We start from the raw sequence: 21177 nt of genomic DNA on the forward strand, positions 1-21177 counted from the left end.
GCCGCGCTGAGCCGTGCCGGCCGCCGGCTCGCCCCAGGTGCGGGAGCTGCGCCCCGCCGCCCTCTCCCTGGCGACGGGTGAGCCTGCCCAGCAGCGGCAGCCTGCGGTCGGGCCGGGGCTGGCGGCCCCTGACGTCGGTGTGCCGGGCCGTGCCAAAGGCGGAGCCGCGCCCGGGAGCCGGTGCGGCTTTATTAGCGCCCCAGGTTGTGATGCGCGGCGCAGGCAGGGCGCAGCGAGCAACAGGAGGCGGTGCGGCGACTCGCCACCCCACCGCCGCCCGCGCCCAGCCCGCCCGGCTGCAGCCGGCCTCGGGGCGCCGGCGCTAGCGGGGTGCAGCCCGCGCTTCCCGCGCCCTGCCCCAGCAACGGCGACGGGGGGGAACCGCCGCCGCCCGAGGGGAAAAAAGGAAAAAGACGAGGGAAAAACAAAGGGAAGGCGAACGGAGGAAGAGCGCGGTGGGGGCCGGGAGCGTGTGGTTGGGCTGGGCGGCGGTCCCTGGGCGGCCGGCTCGTGATGGTGCTCCTGCCCCTGTGGGTAGTGGCAGCCGCGCTCCTGGGGGTCCGCGCTGCAGCCGGCCAGCAGGTGAGTGGCAGCGGGGCTTGGCGAGGCGGGGTGCCCTGTTCTGCCCGGCTGCGGAGGGCCGGGGGCCGGACCTCCGCTTCCCTCGCTTCTCCTCTCCCTTACCCTCCTGTCCTTCCTGTGGGGAGGTGCCCTGGGGCCCAGCCCTTCCGCGGGATCCTTCTGCCAGCGGCCCCGGCAAGCTGCCGGTACTGCGACCCCTTCCTTCGCTGCCCACTCCCTCCGCTCCCAGCCGGGCGGCCAGGGGCGCTGCGAGCTGGCCTCGGGGTCATCGGCCGGAGTGTGGCTTTCGGAACAGACAAGCCAGCCGTTCTGCACGTGTTCAGGCAACAAGCGGCACCAGCCTCGGGCTGTAAATTAGGCTTTGACAGATCAGAGGTGGCGGGCTGGGAGTGTTTACTGCTGCTTTTTTCTTGCGCCGAGCCTGTTTCATCCATTCCTTCACTTCACAGGTTTCTGTATCCGACTCTCTGATCTGGGTGGGGGGAAATGCCAAACTCAGAGCAAGCTTTAGCTGGGCACGCAGCATCCCCAGTTCCGGGCCTGTTCCTGTGGCAGCCGGGGGAGTGTTACTTCTGAGCCCTCTGTGTATCATATGTCTAGTGAGACCTGGCACCACACTGGTGCTGTGCTGGCATTGGCATCAGACTGGTGCCTCTGTCCCTACTGTCACTTGGGAAGTCTCATTGATTTTCCTGTTCTCTAGCACAGAGATGAAGAAGGCAAACTGTCAGCAAACTGCCTCTTTACCACCCTGGCACCCTTACTTCTCAGGACCTATCACTTTCATTGACATTAAGGCCTTTATTTGGCCACTGAACTTAATTTTTGACACAGTGTTATGACATATAGAATGGGTCATTCAAAATCAGGATTTCTTAGCACCTCTATTTATGCTAAACTTATTATGGACTCTGATACATTCGTGGGAACAGCTGTTTATTCAGTTAAGGAGAAATACCATCCCTGGAAACCAAAACCAGAAATGTAAAAAATGGTGCAATGCACACCAAGTAATTTTTCAGACTTCTAGAAGCACTCTGCTGCCACACGTTGCATAGTAATTACACTAACAACTTTGTGCATGTGTTTCTTTTCTCTTCTGCAGGCTGGTAAAGAAGAACAGATCCAAACAGGTAAGTCTATTTAGCTATTATTGCTGCTATCAAAAATAAAATAAATAAACTCAACAAACTTGCTTATTTTCTGGAAAAATTATCTGTATGCAGGCCAGCATTGCCTTGTTGTACCCCCACACCATTACCACCCAGGAGCATTTGTAGTTTCACAGTGATGGCATGACTTGAATTTGCAGGCCCTCTCATGTCTTTGCATCCTGATAAATGTGTTTCCCTTCTTAAAAATAAAACAACAAAACTTAAAAATTGCAGTGTGTTTAAACCAGCCTTCTGAATGTCACAGCATACCAGCTCTGGGTCAGACACTTGGTCTTCATTTCTGAATCAAGGAGGAAATGCCTACTTCATTTGGCCTGGGCAAACTATGTCTTCATACTATTCTTCTGTATTGGAAGCATTCAATCTTTTATTTTAGCTGGAAAAAAAATTGTTTAATGCTGAGGCCTCTCCATATTCTGTTGATGGCACAGTGTGCTTGCTGCATGCCTAATGATAGTTGTTCTCTCTTGCATTGTAAATTGATATGTAAGAAAGTAGTGCACAAAGTTGGTGTCTGTGATGAATGAGGGTACTGAAATGAAAGGTACTTTCTAGTGCCCATGAAGTATTTCATATTGAAATGAAAGCTTCTCTGGCTCTTTCCTAAAGACAGAAAGCTTCATACAATTAGTACCATGGAAACACACTTTAGTTTCAGAAGATCTGTGTTCATTAAAACTAAATTAATTTAGTCCTCTACGGGATGGTGGAATGATGCAGAAGCTGGTGTTATCTCTTCCAGAATGTTAATGCAAGGGTGAACCATCTTGCAGGCTCCTTAGTTTACCCAGTTGTGAAATTAGTCCTTTAACAATTTGCTGTTGAGCCCAAGTGTCTGCACAGTGCTCTGGAGCTTTTAAATGAGCGGAGCAGTAGCAATGGGAACAAACTCCTGGCAATTCTATTTCCAGTTGTTGTTAGGTCTCCAGTTCTGGGGTTTTGATCTGAGGTTTTGTTCAGAAAAAGGCTTTCAAGTATTTATCTACATTTTGGAGATCTTGTCTCAATTTCAATTTTGGCACTGCATTCTTCTGGGCTTAGGCTGATTTCCGCTGTGATCAGTGAATAATCGGAATTGAGGCAGTTAGGTACATTTAAACCTAACTGGCAACAGACTCTTTTTTCCCACTGGTATGCTGATCCTGTGATTTATTTCTAGTAGTTTCCATGAGAAATGGGTTGTATTTGAATTTCAGAAACCATAAGCTATACAGGAATGTGTATTTTAAATTATACAGTACATCAGAAAAAATTCCTTAACCTGGAAAATAACTTTTTCTCCTTTAACTTTTTCCTTTCTTTCATGGTCTCAGCATTGCTGTAGTCTGAGAACAACTGAGGCACATAGGAACCACAGGAGACAGATGTTGTGGCATGGCAGAGAGTGAATCAGGCTCCCTGAGCAAAGGCCCCAGCGCCAGGTCTGTGTGCTCAGTGTGGGACAGGATCTCAGCCTGGCTCTGGTGGCACATGGGGAGCTTTTGCAGCTGATATGATCTTGCCCTCCTCTACCTGGGAAGGGGGAGGTGGGAGAAGAGTACGATGTCAGCTGGTGGGTCTGTTCACTCACAGATCCATGGTCCCAAATGTCTGGTTGGTGTGTGTAGGATGCCCTTGGTGTTGGTTGGTGCCCAGCAAGAGAGGGCTCACTGACGCATCTCTTCAGCACAACTGCACAGCATCTCAGTAGTTCTTTGTTCAGAGTAGTTTAATGGCTTCCCAAGGTCAGACCATCTGTGAGTCACTCTGGCTTTCAGGAATTGATGGTGTTTCAGTGAGGGGAAATCTGTATGTCTTCAAAACACAAACAGCTAACACAGTCATTGGGATTTGTGTTACGCTTTCTGTCTTTTAAACTGTTAATATTTAAAGTGATGTTTTATCCTGTAAATTCTGATTCAAAATTATGGCTTACTCAGTTTAGAGTTTTAATGATGACAGTAAAACCTGCACTAGGATTGTCTCCAAATGGGCTGTCCTACTTCAAGTCCATGTTAAGTGTCACTTTGCATTGGTATTTTATGTTTTGATTTGGCCCAGGGCTGGCTGCTGTCAGCAGCTAATATTTTTTTTTGTGACCTAGAAAGTTATTTAGGACAAATGAAATAATATAGGACTTTTTTAATATCAGTATGGAATGTATCATAGAGATAGGGAGTTAGCCATGCCTAATTAATTGAATGCATAAGGTACTGCAAATGCCTGGAAACTATCAGGAGGAAATGTTACTGCTGTCACTCATGAAATAGTAAGACTGAAGGTGCTGGCACTCGGGCTGGTTCTATGTCTTCCCTTTGCATGCCTCAGCTTCCCATGCAGCAGAGCTTCAGCGCTGCTCAGCACTATTTCTGAAAGAAAACTCTGATGTCTAACCTGCAAAACACCAGTGCCAGGCTGCTCCAACGATGAAAGCAGAAAACGGTGATGACAAAACTGCTAGGGTTGTCTCTGTGTTCTTGCATCATCTTTTCTTGTTATTAAGCAGCAGTTTGCTAAGTAACTGGAACAGCTCTGTGCTCATCCCATTCTGTCAGAAGATAGGAACCCCTGACAGTATTTTTATTGAAGTGCTGTCCTCTTTCTGCAACAGCAGGTAATTATTTTTTCCAGTGCTTCCACTGCAAAGCTGGGTGTCTGACATCCAGCAATCTGACTGTATCATAGCTTGTGAATTGAATTCAGAAGATGCAGGCACAGTGATGATCTGGAGGTGTTATGTTGGCTCCACTCCTTTTGCTACCTGAGCAAAAGTAGGTGAGCTGCTTGAGGCTGCAAACTATGTTCAGATACATCCTCCAAGAGAGGTGAGGCAGCTCTGGAAGGTGATGGTAACTCTCTGGTCATCCCAGCATCCGAGTACAGGACAGTCTGGGACTTAGCATACAGCCCGATGCTGGGGCAACTTGGACAGGATGTTATCAGAAGTTCCTGCACATTTGTTTCCTTGCACAGTACCCAGCATCATCTTTGCCAAACCAGTTGTGCTTTTGGTGTAATTTTAGTGGGTTTCCACATTCTTGTTCCTAATTGAAATATTTGCTAGCAGTATAAAGAGGCAGATGTGGTTACTGCACATAGTGATTAATCTACATCTCATTGCCATGACAGAGAAAATATTTGGAAAAAAATTATGCTGCCAGCACTTTCACTCAGTGGACAAAATTTCACAGGTCATGGCGATAGGCAAAGGAGCTTCTGTGATCAAAAAAATTATTTGTTCATGAAAATTGGTCCTTGAGTTGCAATGCAGAAAGCTGGAAAAAGGAGGGTCCTGTTACCAAAATTTATTTACGTGCAGCGTAAGCAAGAGAATAGTCAGAATAATGTACACTAGATGAGGTTTAAATACTTGTTAAAAAAAGAAAAAGTTGTCTTTGAACTTGGGTAGCTTGGTTTAGACATAGGAATAATTTTTCTGAATTTTCAGAAATTCCTGCTTTTCTGCTGATTCCACTGATTTCAGTTTAGGCTGTGCTTTTGAAATCTACTTTCTTAAGTGAATGTTTATACATTTGGAATTCCACTGTGGACATCCACATGAACAATTTTTGATCTGTGTATTTCACAAAATCTTACACCTGAAAAAATAATGCTCTTCCAAATGCAAATGACTAAAACCAAAAAAAGGTTAGGGCTTTTGAATTTCCATTGTCACCAGCTGTTTTACAGTGCAAAAACAACTACTGTGAGCTGGTGATGTTAATTCTTGGGTTTCATGGGTTTCATTTGAGAGGAAAAAGGTATGGGCAGACCTTTTCAGAGGCATTCTTGCTAATTATGTTTTGGCACACAAGGAAAGAATGTGATGTTCTTTCATCAGTGCTTTCTTTCAACTTAAACATTGTGCAACTGGAACAGCAGTTTAAAACCAGATGAAAAAATGAACAAAATTTTAAGTGTTTTTTCTATTGCTCTGTGTTATTCTCTGATCACTACTGTAAGCTTTGAATTATCACAACAGAATGACTCTGAAATTTTAGCATAGGAAAGGCAACACCTACAGCTGGAATAGCATTTCTGAAGGCCGTGGAGTCTGTGGAAAAAGGGTAATAGAAGTCAGCATAGGAGTTTAGATGTCTTCAGTATTCAGTCATGTCACATTTAATTTTAATTGCCTTTGAACAAAAGGCATTTCCTCTTCCAGCTCAGCATTTAGAGACTCTGGAAAAGGCTTTTACTGACTCAAAAACTTGACAATTCTTATTTTCCACTCCTTATTCCTACTTTCTTGTGGCTAACTGGCTGTTCTTGTTATTAGCAAAGTAACTTTTTTTGTTCCCGCAATTAGAAGTCTGGGAATACTGCTGCAAGATGTGCAAAGCATTTTCTTGGTCAGGCAGTGAACACAGAATTTGATCATCAGACTGTGGTCTCTGGCATTAGTCATCCCGCTTTGAAAATAAGCCACGAAGAATCTTGGTGAGGTAGAAGGAGGAATGTCGGTCTGCGAATGAAATCTTCTCACCGAAGTGCGGGGAACGTGAGGGTCTAGATTTTCACTGTGACCCAGTTAGGATGTACAACCCAGTAGCTCTGTCTCCTACTCCTGGCCTGATGTATAATTATTAGAAATGAGTTTTAATTTGGTCCATCCTCTGAGTAAAGAGGTGAGCAATCCTGACTCAGAATTCCCAGTGTTTTACATGGGAATTATCCTAAGGATAATGTCCTAATCAGGATACCAGTTTTAGAACCTGATCGATCTTGTAGGTGTATGGCAAAATAGGTTGAGTTGGCTGCTGCTGAAAAACACCATGATTCCTATCTGTAGGTCATGGAGTATGTTTTCAGAACAATGGACTTGAAAATGATAAGGAACTTTTAACTTGCCTGTGTTATGTGAAGATATTTAGAGTACAAGAATTTAAATGTCTGTGTATGTCCTATGAGTACTATATGTTGTCTTTCTGTCAAATCCCTCAGTAACTGGCATAAAAGAAAATTGGAGAAAAAAAACAATTCTATGAAGCCATTAGGAATGTGTTCCTACTATAGTTATTAGTTGAATGGGTCAATCTCTTAAAATGGGCAGCCCCTGCTCCCAGTAGAAAGGAATTTGCTACTGAGCTTTTTCTCTATTAATGCACAGTTCAAGTGTGATTCACACTGGGAGCAGGTAAAATTTAACTTGTTTAATTAAGTATATTTATTTGAGGAATTCTCAGTGGCACTTAGTGGTAGCATCTGAGCTAGCCAATTGTGGAGTTCTTTAAGTGAAAAGTACCAATAGTATCACTCTAATATTGCTTTAGCCAGTTAGGAAGGGAAGAGCTAGGGAATAATTATTTCTGTGATAAGTGTCTTTCTAACTCTCACATAATCTAATACACAGGTAATAAGACTTAGGGTTTGGCCCAGCTCTTAGCAGCAGTTTAGCCCACAGCTTTACCTGGCTTCTTCTCCTTTTGCAGGATGAAAATTGGACACCGAATATCCTGATTACTCCCAGATTACAAAGGTGTTGCAGAAAAGATAAGCTCATTTGATGGGCTTGTTTTACAGTGGTGTAAAATTACTTGAAGGCAGAGGGAAACACATGTGTGTCCCCATGAAGGGCTGCAAATGTGATAAGCGATAACAGAAGACCTTTCTCTGACCAAAGGGGAGATTCTCTTCCTTTTCTTAGCAGTGCCTAAGAATAGCAGAGAGCACAGAGGGCAAAAACATTATTCTCTTAGGTTATTAATGCTATTTTTGGGATACAGGTAAGGACCACACAGAGGTTTTTTGGGGCGTGGAGGGTATTGTGTTCACCTGGACCAATTCAGAACCCAATTGCAAGTTTTCTAGTCAGCTAATGTTGCTGCTAATTACACAGGAATCCTGAGCTGACCAGCGGGAATCACAAAAAATGAGGCAAATGGGGCTTTCATTGCTGTTATCTTTTTTTCTATGGTGACTTTTCTTGTTTGGCCAATGCCCCTGCTAAAGCCGATTAACCTTGGGATAACTTTTTCTACTAATTGGCGGCGTGCAGCCTTGTCTGGCCACACCGTTGAGGTGTCTGGGGAAGGTCTGCCACTGATCAGAAGTATTAAAGCAGTGACTTCTTGGCAGCACACCTTGTGTTTAGGACACACTGCCTTAGCTAAGGGTTGTGCCATTGAGCTTCTGTAGTATTACCTGAGGATTTCTTTAGTACTATCAACAGAGTACTGTTTTGTTGGTTTTATAGCTCTTGTGTATTGCAATATAGTGGAAGTTTTAGGTAAAAATTTGTAAAGTTCTGCATTTAGTTTTTTTTTTTTTTTCAATAATTACCTTCTCTGGTTTTGTATTCTGTTAATCAAGTTATGCAAAGAGGAAGGGTAATAGCAAGTTGCTGGGTAAGGGTATTCATTAGAGGAGATCTGTAGAGGGAAAAGTTACTGCTTGTACCACTGCTGGCATTGATTACTTTATCAACAGTGTGTGATACCCACTGGATTCTTTTCTGTATTTCAGTTTTCTAAGACTGCAGGAATATATATGGAAATTGCAGTGATAAACTGAGCGTGGCACTTTATTTTCAAAATCTTAATGGAGGTCTTGACACAGGAGCAAGCAATTCTGTTTAAGGTTTATGAAGGAATTGCATGGCATTTCTTACAAGAGAATTCAAAAGGGTCACTGCCTCTTCTTTGGCTATTAAGCAAACCTAAGCCTCAGGAATCTCCTCAGATAAATGTGAAAAAAAATTTCACGGTTTTCTCTGTACATGTTATGAAAATAGTCAGAAAGGACCTGCTTCTTGAAAATTTTGTCACGTGGAGGGTATTTTGCATGTGCTTAATGTGTATCCCAGCATCTGTGGTGTGTGTTTATTGGTGGTGGCTAACTGGGCAGTTTCTTGTGTTGGTCCAACTAGGCATGATCCATGTGCTTTCCCTTAAGCTGAAATGGTCTTCCTCTCACATTGTCACTGGTTTGTCATACCTTGCTTAAATTATGATGTGTCAAAATTCTTCTTTCTTACATGTCCTCCTCCCAGTGTCTGTGTAAAAGTAGTACAAAGCAGTTTTATAATAGCAGTTGATAGCATTAAGAATTTTAAAAGCCTTGCTGTGAGGTACCCAAGTGAAGATTTATAAGCTTGAGTGTTCCAGCTAAGGAGAGCAGTAACATGTAACTTATGTTTGCTTATGTTTTATTGGTGTGCTTAAATCCAGACTAGCTTATCTAGTAGATGGTTTAATGTACATTGGTGTGGTAAGTGGCACTGTCCTCTGTCCTTTTGAAACATAGACAGGTTTTTATCATTCTTCAGCCGACGTTGTCAATGGAGTGATTTAGAGCAGCTCTAACAGGAATCCTATATCGACAATATTGCAAGCATAGATAGGAGTCAAAGGGGTCCAGCACATGTGGCATTTGATGTTAGGCCTGAAAACACAGTAGTTGTGTGTTGTATAGTAAACAAGCTGCAGCTGGAGTGTACTCTGAGTGAGCGTAGCCTGTAACATTTAAGACAATGGCTTGTCCAATCCTTGCATGTACCATTTGTTCTAGTGCCATACATTTCTGTTCTTTGGTCTTCAGTCTTAATCCATACTCTTGTTCTAATTTTAGTTTGCTTTTGGATATTTCTCTTGGCAGAATTACAAAAAAGCAGACTGAGACCGTATGGATTAGTGATTCCAATTAGTACCAATGCAGATGGAAGCTATATCTCCAATATCCTCTCTGCAAGTCACCAAAGAAGATCAACACGGGAGGTATCCCAAAGCCCCAAACAGCTGTATTTTAACGTCACTGCATTTGGAAGGGAATTCCATCTCCGGCTGAAACCCAACACTCGTTTAGTGGCTCCCAAGGCGGTAGTAGAGTGGTACGAAGACTCTGTGGCAGCTGGAAATGGTGCCGGTAATGCAAATCAGACTAGACCTGCTACAGAGAGATTATGGAAAAAAGAGCCCCTGTGGACCAGCTGTGCCTATGTGGGAGACATAACTGATATCCCTGGAGCTTCTGTTGCTATTAGCAACTGTGATGGTCTGGTAAGGCTTATTTAATGGCATTCATGTCTGATATATTACCATTTTGCACACAGCTTTTTTGCTTTTAACTGCACTTTACTAGTTGTATCATTTTAAGAACCTCATTTCATAAATCCCTTAGAAAATGCCTCAGTATGCATTGATATATACAGCCCTATTGCTTTACTCTGGGATAATTTTCTCTGATTTTGATAAACAAAGTCCTTAATGTCGCTAGTGATAGAGAGAAACTAAACCTACAATTTTTTTGTTTACCTTTTTATTTTCATGAGGTGTTACAAATGGGGAAATTAATAATGGTGTTATTTTTAAGAATTAAAAGATGACCTGTTGTTGAGTGAATGTAGAATTTGGCATCCAAAAAGTCACTGTGTACTTCTCAAGTAGTAAAATTGCAGGCTGCCTTGTAGTCCAAGAATAGCAATGGATTTAAGTTCTAAAGTTTTTATTTATAAAGCAACCATGCTTTTTGTTTTCTTAGATGCAATTTTGTTTCATCACAAGGTATCATATGAGAATTGAGTGGTTCATATCTATAAAGGGTCCATTCTCAAAATTGTGCTGGCCTGCTTGCTGTGTTAGTTGAAAACGTGGTATTTCATTGTGGTTTCAGCAGATGCAGTGACTGGCTTGGTACACAAATCCCATATTGAAAGACCAGGCATGTACTGAGTACACATACCATTCATTAATTCAATCATGTGGTAAAGAAAGCTAACAATACTTACCTTGTACTCTTTAAGTAGCAGGAGCAGTGGTGGAACATGACTGCAACATCCAGGAAGATTAATATACTGGTTACTCTGCTGGTATTCAGGAGACTAATCATATCAACAGGTCTGCAACAAGTATCCCTTCTTGGAAATAGGTTTCCCTCTTCCCGCCACATGTTAATGATTTTATTCCATTTTGCAATAAGTACTGTCTAGCAAACCTCCCTGTCTCTGCTGTACATAATTTATTTCAAGTAAAACATTGCATAAATGTCTCGGATTCCTGATTCAGAGTTTAGGGCTATGCACAACCAAAACTCCTTGGCTTTCCTTACTTAAAGAAAGAAAATACTAGTGGGATTTACATCTGAGCTTATCAACTACCATCAGTTTGGTGGGGTTTGTTTGGGTGTTTGTTGTTGTTGTTGTTGTTTTGGTTTTGGTTTTTTAGGAGAATCTGTTGGCAGTGTGCTGTGTTTACAAAGGCCGTGCAGACATTTGCCTGGATAGCTTCAGATGTAGTTCTTAGAATGAATGAGACACTGGGTTTGAGAGCTGTGTTTTAGAGGTAATCCTGAATGAAGTTCTTGTGTTGAGACAGCACAGTAAGACAATAAATTGGATTAAAAGGAATTAGATTAAGGAGTACAGCAGCTTTGGCAGAGATTGCCATGTGGCCGACAAGCTGCTTGTGTTGTTTTTTGAGTTAACTGAGATGAAGTAGTCGCTGTCTTCACAAACCTCCATGTGTATGAGAAGACAGCGGGTGTCAGAAGGGTCCTAAGTAAAGAATAGGGGGCTAGCAGAAGTAACTTGAAGTTAGCATTTCTGGCTTCTCTGTTGCTGTACTGTGTGTCTCTCAACCAAGCTAGAATATTTGATCCTCAGTGTATCCTAAAGATGTGAAGAATGAAATAACATTGCTTAACAGAAACGGGAACAACAGTGAGAAATTTTAGGGCCATGTGCCTATTGGAAAGATTTATTTTTGACTTAAGAAGAATTTAGACACTCCCGAGGGTAGCCAGGTAGGTCCTTACGTTTTGGGGGAAAGTAAAGGCAATTACTGTTGTAGCAGTTTGCTCAGTGTATAACTTATAAAGGAAGTTTCATATTATAAGTAACAGAAAAAGAATACTTGGCTGAACACTAGTTAGTGAAAGGCCTTGCAAACTTTTTTTTGTGCATAAGATTTTTAATCATGACTTGTAAGACACCTGCTGATAGCTAGGCAAAATTGTGTACTGTGTTGAAGTGTACTTCAAAGACATTGCTGAATTTCATATTGTTTAATGTTTGCTCTCAGCACTAGACATATGGTCATGAGAAACATAATGGTTCTAAATTTTGGTTGCTTAATTGTAAATACATGGAATAATTGGCACTTGCACTAGTAAAGAGAGGTTTTATCCAATGTTTTTCCCTGAATGGAAACTTACATAAACTATTTAAAACCAAAAGTGTTCAAATATTTTGGTTTTTAAATGTATCTACTTTTGCAGTGGAAGTCAGCTGCATGCCATCAGTTTTGCAAAATCCTAACTTCACATTGCTTAATATCCCTTGAAAACAACCCTGCTTATTTAAAAGCTCATGTGCAGGTGCGTGAACTTGTCATAGCAAAAGAACACTTAATTAGCCTTGCGTTTTTATTGCTATGTTTAAAAAAAATAATAGGGTGAGTAGATTACAAATGCTATGTAAGGTAATAACAGTGATAAAAACCCCTGTAAAGGAGAATTCCATAGCTTTCATATGTAAACGTGTCAGGTGGATTTGTAATGCTGTCTAATACTGACTGGGTTTGATATTTTATGGGTAGCGCTGTCTTTCAGATAGATTGTGCTTCCACAGGTTTCTATGGCACATTTCTCCTGTTGTTTTGGTCACAATAGCAGTTTTTGTTACAATATTTACAGTGTTTATCAAATATTTGCTAGAGTTGCAGCAAAACTTGTAACTGAGTTACAGGCATCAAGCAAAATCATCCTTCTTGAGTTCAGATAGCATGTGGAGAAGTCCTGCGTTGTATCATGTCAGGAAGATTGTGTAGCTTGTAGTACCTTGCAGAATTTGGCCTTCTGGTAATTATTGCTGGTTCCTGCTGTAGTTACTGCTGCTTTTGTCTGCTATGTTCATGTTTTAATACTAAAGCTTGCCCTGTGATGGCAGCGTTTTGAAGTTAAGATGGTGCTGTCATAATGCAGAAATATTGATCCAGCAGTGGGAAGGGAAGAGTGCTGATGAAGAACGTGGTATTTTTTGTAGAAGTTTATTTTTGCGTTGTGCTGACATTCATCAGCTGAAAGGGACAGCTGGGCTCTGTGGGCTTGAGAAACTGAAGCCTGTCACCTCTTGTCAGAAAAGGGTAAAAGGAGACAAGCTCTTCATAACTTTGATCTGCAGATAGTGAAATTGTAGTTTCACAGACAGCAGTCTGGATTTAAGTCCACTGATTCATTCTTCGCCTTTTCTTTATTTGGCTTTGGTTTAGTAGATGTTCAGAGGCAGAGGATGTTGCAGTGATGGAAGTACATGGGCTCAACAAGGCTCAGCTTACCCAGACCATGCTTGCAGGCTGTATGGGGTCACACATTTGTAGCCTTTTAATTTTTGCATTCCCATGTCTCATTCTGCCCCCTTCCTGCTTTTAGTGCCTGTGCAGTAACATCTTACCTCGGTACTCTGCTGCTGTCCATCTCATTAAGCTCAGTTTTACAAAGGGGAGTGCGTATTATTAAAGCAAGCCTCCCTGCATAAGTAGTTGTCCAGCCCCTTCCCTGTTTACATGAGTACCATCTTCACTTTTGTCCTCCGTATAAAGATCAGATCCTGCAAACACTCATGATATACTTAAATTTAATATAATCTGACATAGTAAATCAGATAATGGTGCCTTTTCTTCTGGATGACTGTGGGAATGTGTTTTGTGTGTGTCTGCACTCAATAAGTTTAATGTAGATTCCTAAACAAGGTCAAGTTAATGTTCATCTTCTGGACAGTATTTTTGTGTCTAATTCATGTGGTAGGCTTCTTCTTCTAAGATGCCAAGATGCTATGAGGGCTTTAGTGGCTTAACTTTTCAGAAGCTACTAAAGTGTTTCTGACGTGGTGGTAATTTTGTTGCTGAGACAGTATTGGTATGCATCTAGAGAAACATATGGTTTAGAGAAGAAGGAAAATAATTGCAAGATGTTCAAGAAGGTGGAACTAAGTTCAAAGCAGATTTTGCAGGTGGCAGTTTTTACAAATTGCTTATGCCCGGTGCAGTGCTGTATCTGCTGTGGAAGATGCAGAAAATTACTAGCTTCAAAAATCCCTTACAAATGTTTCTGATTGTAAAGACACAGCGCACAACAAACTTCACATTTAGAAATAACAAAGTAAAAGTTTTTAATGTTGTAGAGAAAATTCCTTCAGTTCATCAATTGTCTTTCTTCCTTTTGTAACAAGCTCCAAACCGTTGCTGGTATGCAATGCGTTTAGCCTGTACTTACATTTTGAATTATGTCATTACAGACATATTTGTCCTTGTTACTGTGATCTGGTTTATATTGACATCTAGGCATTGCCAAGTGTGAATGTTGTCTTACGTTTCTTCCAGAGCATTAATGTTACTTGTTTTAAATGAAAGGGCTAAAGCCAGTATGGTTGATCTTTAATCTTTGACTTGAGTTACCAGGTAAAATGTGATTTGCTGTGTTTATTGGAAAACCATGGCCTTCAAGTCCAGGGCTGCGTATGCTCATTTGAGGGTACGACTGTTTGCAAATGAAACATCTCCAGTAGTCTATCTGCCATTTAGTGGTCAACTGTCAAAACAGGGAAATCCTGAAAGACAGACCAACTGTCAAGACTGAAAACAAAACAAAACAAAGACAAAAAAAACAACTGCTCAGGTTTTATGACTTGAGACCAATTATTCCTCATTTGCTTGTTGTCATCCTTTTTTTCTAAGGATATGAAAATGGGAATAAAATTGTGAGTGTCTTTGACACCATTAAAGTCAGTACACAAGTTGATGTTCAGCTGTTTGTATTTTGGGAGTTTCAACATGTCCTCAAAGTTTGGTTTTGATCATTGGACATGACAGTCCCCTAGCACAGACTTCTTGAAAGTAGGGACTTCTTAAATGTTAGTCTTTAACTTTGCATCTTATTTTCACCTTTCCCCTTCATGGAAAGAAGCTGATAAGAGTTCCCTATTCTCAGTGATTATGGTAACGCTTTGCATTAATGATTTTTGAGTTATTTGAAGTGTCTGAATGGGAGGATGTACAGAGATGTGCACAGTTACTTTCCTTTGGTAAATATGTTTGAAGCACAGACTGGAGTATTTCAGACTAGAGATACTTGCACGAAGACTCAAGCCCTGGTTCAGGAAAATCCTCAAAAATATGCTTAAGTTCAGGCACGTGGTTAAGTGCATACCAGGACCTAAGCAGTTTCAGAGCATTTTCATTTGTTTCAAATCCTTTTTATTACCTGTTGCTCCATCAAGACTCAAGTAAAGGCTTATTTCATGTTCACATGTTGGTACTAATGTATTGTTTCAGTGTTATTTCCCCTAAGTTGACAAAATGATGTTACTAAATGGAGAAACAGTTGTTTTCTAGGAGCTGTTGATTTTTTTGGTGTATATTAAAAAAGCATTTTGGAGACAAACACTTGAACTGCTGCTGAGCATCTGGTTATAGACTATGGGAAACTCTTGATGAGCTTAATTTCCAGTGTTCTAAATAATATTATTAGGGAACCACTGTCGAGCAGGGCTGCTGTGGGAAGGTCATTGAATCATCTTGACTTCTCAGCGCAATGGTGATGAGTGGGTAGTGGACCACAGCCGCAGCAGGCATAGGTGTGTGTGCTCTCAGATGGGATGAGATGTGCATCAAGGCTCAAAATGGGACCCTTCCCTCAGCCCTAGAGGTCTCTCCCAGTCCTGGCTGTAGGACTGTGGAGCAGCATGGGAAGCTGTGCACTTCTGCTGCCCAGACTGCGGCTGAGTGGACATCTGGTAATCCAATACTTCTGGGAGCGTGAAACACTGGAAAACATAATAAATGGCTTGGGAGATATGGCCATGTCCTGACTCTGTGCTGCTCTGTGCAAATGGCAGCAGTGTCTTAGACTGATTTAACGTTCTTATATTGATGTTACTCTGCCCTGTTGCGCACTTTCCACAGTAATTACATCCTGCAGTGCACTTCCTTAACCTGCCATGCCTGTTCTCACCACTTGTATTCTGCTGAACTTGGCAGCCCTGCAGACTTATTAACTGGGCTGGATATGTTGGAGCTGCCTCTTTGGAGTGATAGGTCCCATCTGGTAACCTCAGCCAGTCCTCCCCGTTTGACTGAGCAAGCTGCTGGGTCAGTGGCCTTTGGTCACTGTCAGGCTGGGCTTGGACTTCATCCCAGTCACCTCTGGACTATGTAGCACTTCCTAGAGGGTAATAGAGACTTTTCAGACATAGAAATCCAGAGTAGAGAGAATTGTTCAAAGTTCAAAAGTTTGAGGAACTTAGGAAAATGCAGTACTGTCATGTTGCTTATTCAGGATTTCAGGCTTTATGCATACAACACTGAGGGAAGTGGTATTGAAAAGGGAGGTGATGGGTAATTGAAGTAAAATGTCAATGTAGTATAAAGTAATAAAATATATAAGATCCTTTAATATGTCTAATTAGCTTTCTTCAAAGATGTCACTCAATAAAGTAGATATTTCATCATTACTTTGTGTAGTGTAGTCAGAGTTTATGCAGATGGTTGCTCAACCTCCATTTGTTTCTTTTTGTCTGTTTTTATAAGTTTTTCTAATGGGGCCAGATTTGGGCTGATGACAGATTTTTCCTTGCTTTGTAGAGTAGCTGATTCTTTAGTCCTTGTATTTCCTTCTCTCCCTCTGCCTTGCATTTCTCCCATTCTCTTTTAGAATAAATTACCCTTTCCCACGTAAGATCTCTCTTCCCACATAAGCCTTCCAAGTCCCAGCTCAGCTCTTAGCCATCTCTGCTTCCCGCCTTGTTCCTCAGGACTACTACATCAGCCCATGCCCTAAGTAAGATTAAACCTACTTGAAAAGAAAGCTCTTTTTCAGAGATGCAGAGAAAATTTCTTTGCTTAAGCAGGTAGTTTTAGAAACCTATTGTTGATACCAATTTCATGGCTGCCTGTTTGAGGATGGTCAACTGGGGAAAACTTTGTGCTTTGTACTTATTGTACAAAGTAGGAAGTAGTAAAAAGGGTTATACTCAGAGATTCTACTTGGTTGTATGCTTTATGTTTTCAAGGCTGATTCACCCTCTAAGTCCTCCTCTGAAATAAAAATTTTCCAATGGGCTACATCTCTCTTTCCCTTTGTTCCAAGAACTGTGCGGTCATAGGAAAAACTGAATAGCTATACAGTAGTACTGCTATGGACTTTTAAGTAGATCAAATTGGGCCAAAATATAAGTAGCCACACAAATATCTTTCATAGCATGGAAATATGCGATCAGTTTGGGTAATAGGTTTTCCAAATGGAAAATGATGCCATTTCTTTTTAAAATGGAGAACAAAAGCAAAAAGCCTGACGGTCTCACTGATCTGAAGAAATCCCTCCTGCAAGAGCTGTTTTCCTCCTGTGTGGAGAGGGATGGAAGCAGCCCTGCTTCCTTGTTGTTCTGTAAAGGGTGCTGAGAATGATCCTGGATAAGGGAAAAACTGGGAGTGTGGCCTGACACAGTTAAATAAATAAAATAGGTGAAGTACTTGCACATCCATGCAGCATGATGATAAAATGAAGAGATCAGCTCCTGCCATGGCAGAATGAGGGGACCACTGAGGAAGATCAGCAGAGAGATTACAGATCTCTTGGGCTTTGGACTATTAATCAGGACCAAGAAAAGCCCTTCTGACTAAAGGGATCATGGGAAGATTTGAGAATGGTTTTTTTTTCTTCTCTCCAGTACCTTTCACCAGGCATGATTTCTCTGTGAGAGAAATAAAGAGCAACAATTTGGACTGTAAGCAGACTTCAGCAAGGTATTTGAAGTTTACCTTTGAAGTAACTCACTTTTTCCCCCTCATTGCTTTGATTACGGTAATTCCTTGCTTAAAACCAGAGCTCATGATTGCTGACCAAATCCTAGGCTGCTGGAGCTGACATGGAACTTCCAGGGCTCCAGCCAGGGTTTGTATGCAACATTGCTGTCATATATACATGGGAATACGCCTACGTGTGCGTATTGGACACTTCAGAATTTTTTAAAGTTTTTTTTTTTTTTTTCAAGCTCAACAGTCTCCTATATAAGCTGTACAAAGATTAAATGCTTCCAGTTTCTTCTTAATCTATGCTGTGGTGCAAGTCATGCTTGATCAGAAAAAAGGGGGAGGAAAAAACAGCCAACTTAAAAAAATATGTCTGTTTTAAGTGTTTATAGTTATTTTTGATTGAGAAATTAGGTTTTTCTTACTTAGTAGCATGTCCATTTGAAGATTAGGATATTTATGAATTTTTTCCACTTTACTATCCAGGTAAAAATATGTCTGAACCACATCACTTTATGCTGTGTCCATTTGGCTTCACAGTAGTCCATTTAGCAGCATTAACAAATTCAAGATAATACAGATTTAAAATGTGTTTAAATCTACTAGGTAATAGTTATGTATGTATCTGTCGTAAGTTGTGAGGACTGCCCCAACCTGGTTTTATTAAAAATCACTGTAGCTGTTTCGAAGATCCTGAGACAGGTTACAGTTTTCACTTTTTAAGGGAAGTGTTACGTCAACACAAATGCATTTTCTGGACCTCTGTTGCAGGAGGGAGCTTCGTATCCCTGGCTTTGTCAGGAAAGAAGGTACCTGAAGTACAAACCTATTGAACGATTTTCCCTGGTATTTAATTGCCCTCTAATCCCTTCCCCACTCAGTCCTTCTGCCCTTCTCCAGTAAAGCCACTGGTGTCTTTCTGCCCTCCTCACGCACAGGTTGCCCACTCAGGTGTTGGAATGTGACTGTATGAACATCATACATAGAGAGAAACCTTTTGCTTCTCAAGGGTAGTGTGGCAGCTAAAATTGAAAATAGCAGTTATTAGGTTTTTAGTTTATTTTTAAAATATTTTTCATGTGGCATATTTTAAGGAAGTCTGTGTAAAAGTAGTATATTTTAAGTCCATGTGTACCCGTCTGGAGGTGTTGTGTGTCTTAAAAAGCAGAATGACTTCTTATCTCTCTTTGCTTACTCTTCGTGCCACTGCTGGAGTAGCTTACAGAGGTGAGAAAGTGGTTAAACTATGAAAGGGATGCTTGTTTATGGCTATGAATATGTGAAAATAAACATCTTGCATGCATGGATTTGGACAGTTCTGAGTTTATGTTCCAACAGCATGTCCCTACAGAACAGTTGTGAGTTTACAGCCCTTCTTAAGCTAATCTTAACAGAAAATAAATTTTACAAAGCTCCTCCTTTGTCCTGGTATGTAGAGTACACCTATACTAGGCTTTCTGTGGTATGGGTGCTCTGCAGAAGAAAAAAAAGGTTGCCCTATTTCTGTGTAATCCAACAGAAACATTTTCCCTTAATTTCACTCTCAAAATACCACTGAGTCTGCTCCTGAGTCCAGATTTTTCCAGACTGTGCAGAGCCAAGGAGGGGCACATACGGATGCTGAACACTTCACAGCCTCTGTCAGAGGCAGCAGTGGGTGTGGTGGAGTTGGCATTACTAGTGCTGGCTTTGGTGTCACATCAGTATTTGATCTAAAAACTGACCAATTTTTAGTGTCCTCATCTTGGCACTTTTTTTTTCTTAACCTCTTTCATGAATAGCAACACAGTGTGAAATTCAGTACTCATTTCATCAATGTTTATTTCATAAGTATTGCTGCATAGTAAATTAACTTCTGCTGGCATTTGTGATTAGGTAGTATGTTGCTGAAAAATGAGGTTAGTCTGAGACTTGAGCTGCTTCCACTTACTGGAAGAAGTTTCCTTAATCTTTCAGGGTTTAGCAGCAGCTTGCTGTAGCATCCCAAACTGCATCTCAGTCTCCTCAGCATTAATTTGCAGTCACTCCATGGTAAAAGCAATGATGAAGTGTATTGTAGGATGCATCCTTTGATGCTCTTCTTTTGCTGACACCATACCTTCTTCTGCTGTCCAAGACAGAAAGCAGGACCTACAGGGACAACATCCCCTGTCTGAGGGGAGGCAGCAGGCAAAAGGACCCCCCTGCAGCAGGAGGCTTTGGGCGCTGAAGCCTGCTGCTCTCCTTTATGGCACTGCCACTGGAATCCGTCCTCCAGGTTTCAGCTCTTTGGATCAGAAGCAAGCCAGAGGGTGATGTGAGTTCCACCTCTTTTCCTGCACTTTTTAATGTGGTTCATCTTGCGTCTCTTCTGTTGACTGGTATCAGAGCAGGGATTGCAGAACAGCAGAGGGACTCATCCATTCTTGTTAATGAGAAGTATTTTGATGAGGCCTTTAACGAGGCTCCCTTAAGGTTCCAGAGAGAAGAAATGCTGTGCCAGAACAGAAGCAGCCTTGCTAGCCTGGCTCAGGTTCTCCCACACTCCCCTTGAAATCATTGTTACAAAAAGTGTTTGCAGAAACCTTAGGAGACCACAGTGGAAGCTGACCTTGCCCCTCAGGACATTTCTTTTCATCACCTGCTTTGCTTGTAGAAACAAGATAGCTGGAAGTTAAGATGATCTTTTCCTTTGTGGTTTACATGCAATTCAGGGTGGACACAAGGAGTATAACACGCAAGGGAGCTCTGCATGCATGTTCATGGACACCACCGCATGTGTGTCTTGCAGGACCATCCTGGAAGTAGTCCTGGGTCACAAATAACTTTCAGTCAGTACCCATGTATAGAAAGGTTACACCGTCCTGATGACAGCCTTGTGCAGTCTCTGTATTTTGGGAACTGCTTGCTTATCTGTCATATTTTCATTCAACAAAAGTAAATTAATTTCTTGCCACAACAGAGTGGCTTGGGAACAGTCATCCTCAAATGACAGAAATTACTAACAAGACACTTTTCTGGCAGTTTCGATGTTAAGGTCTAATAGATATCTCAAATATGTCAAAATTATATTTTGCCCTCTGGGTTTCATGTCACTTTGTAATTCTGGTCCCTTGGAGCAGATGGCCTCTGAATTATTTTCTCTGACCTAGAACTTCATGTGGAGACCTGAGAGCCACGATTGTCTGAGATTTGTCCCTTTCTTCTGATGGCACTGGACTGAAGAAATGAGCTGCTGAAGTAAAATAGTCTTGGAAATACCTTACCTTGTTCTCATGCTGGCTCCAAACTCTCCTGTTTTCTTTTCCCTCTCTGGAGCTTATTTCTTCAGTCTAGGACAAAACTTAGAATGTTAGATAGGATGGAAACTGTGCATATTTCTCATGGGACATAGAGATGACACAAATAATCAGCTCATCACTTTCCTTCATCTCCAGCTCCCTCTGAAAGATCACCTGGGCAGTGAGGCTCTGGATGGAGTAGTTTTAGTGGATGGTGCTGTACAAGGTGTGCAGTTTTTTTTCTTGGCAGGCTGAAAGGGTATTTTCCTCTTGGGAGTCACTTCTGCAGATGGATTCTCACAGAATGAAGTTAAGGTTGGAATGAATAAGGGAATAGTTTCCAGCAGACTGCTCTTAAAGTTGCCAACACTGTCAGGTTTTGAGGTGGTCTTGGGCTTCTGCCCAATCGAACTATCTCTGTCCATATTTTTTGCAAGAATG

The 21177-nt window shown here is 41.7% G+C and overlaps 1 protein-coding gene across 1 annotated transcript in view; it reads left to right on the top strand.

The window, feature by feature from the left end:
- The first annotated feature begins 225 nt into the window (after positions 1-225).
- Positions 226-21177, top strand: part of ADAMTS3 (ADAM metallopeptidase with thrombospondin type 1 motif 3) — a 130152-nt gene continuing 109200 nt past the window's right edge. Inside the window, exons 1-3 of the mRNA XM_082051279.1 lie at positions 226-582; positions 1688-1715; positions 9333-9733. Coding sequence (XP_081907405.1) covers positions 514-582; positions 1688-1715; positions 9333-9733 — 498 coding nt within the window. The 5' untranslated portion in view covers positions 226-513. The remainder of the gene's footprint in view (positions 583-1687; positions 1716-9332; positions 9734-21177) is intronic.

The sequence above is a fragment of the Streptopelia decaocto genome, assembly GCF_964273445.1.
Source record: "Streptopelia decaocto genome assembly, chromosome: 4".
In the NCBI taxonomy this organism is placed as follows: Eukaryota; Metazoa; Chordata; class Aves; order Columbiformes; family Columbidae; genus Streptopelia; species Streptopelia decaocto.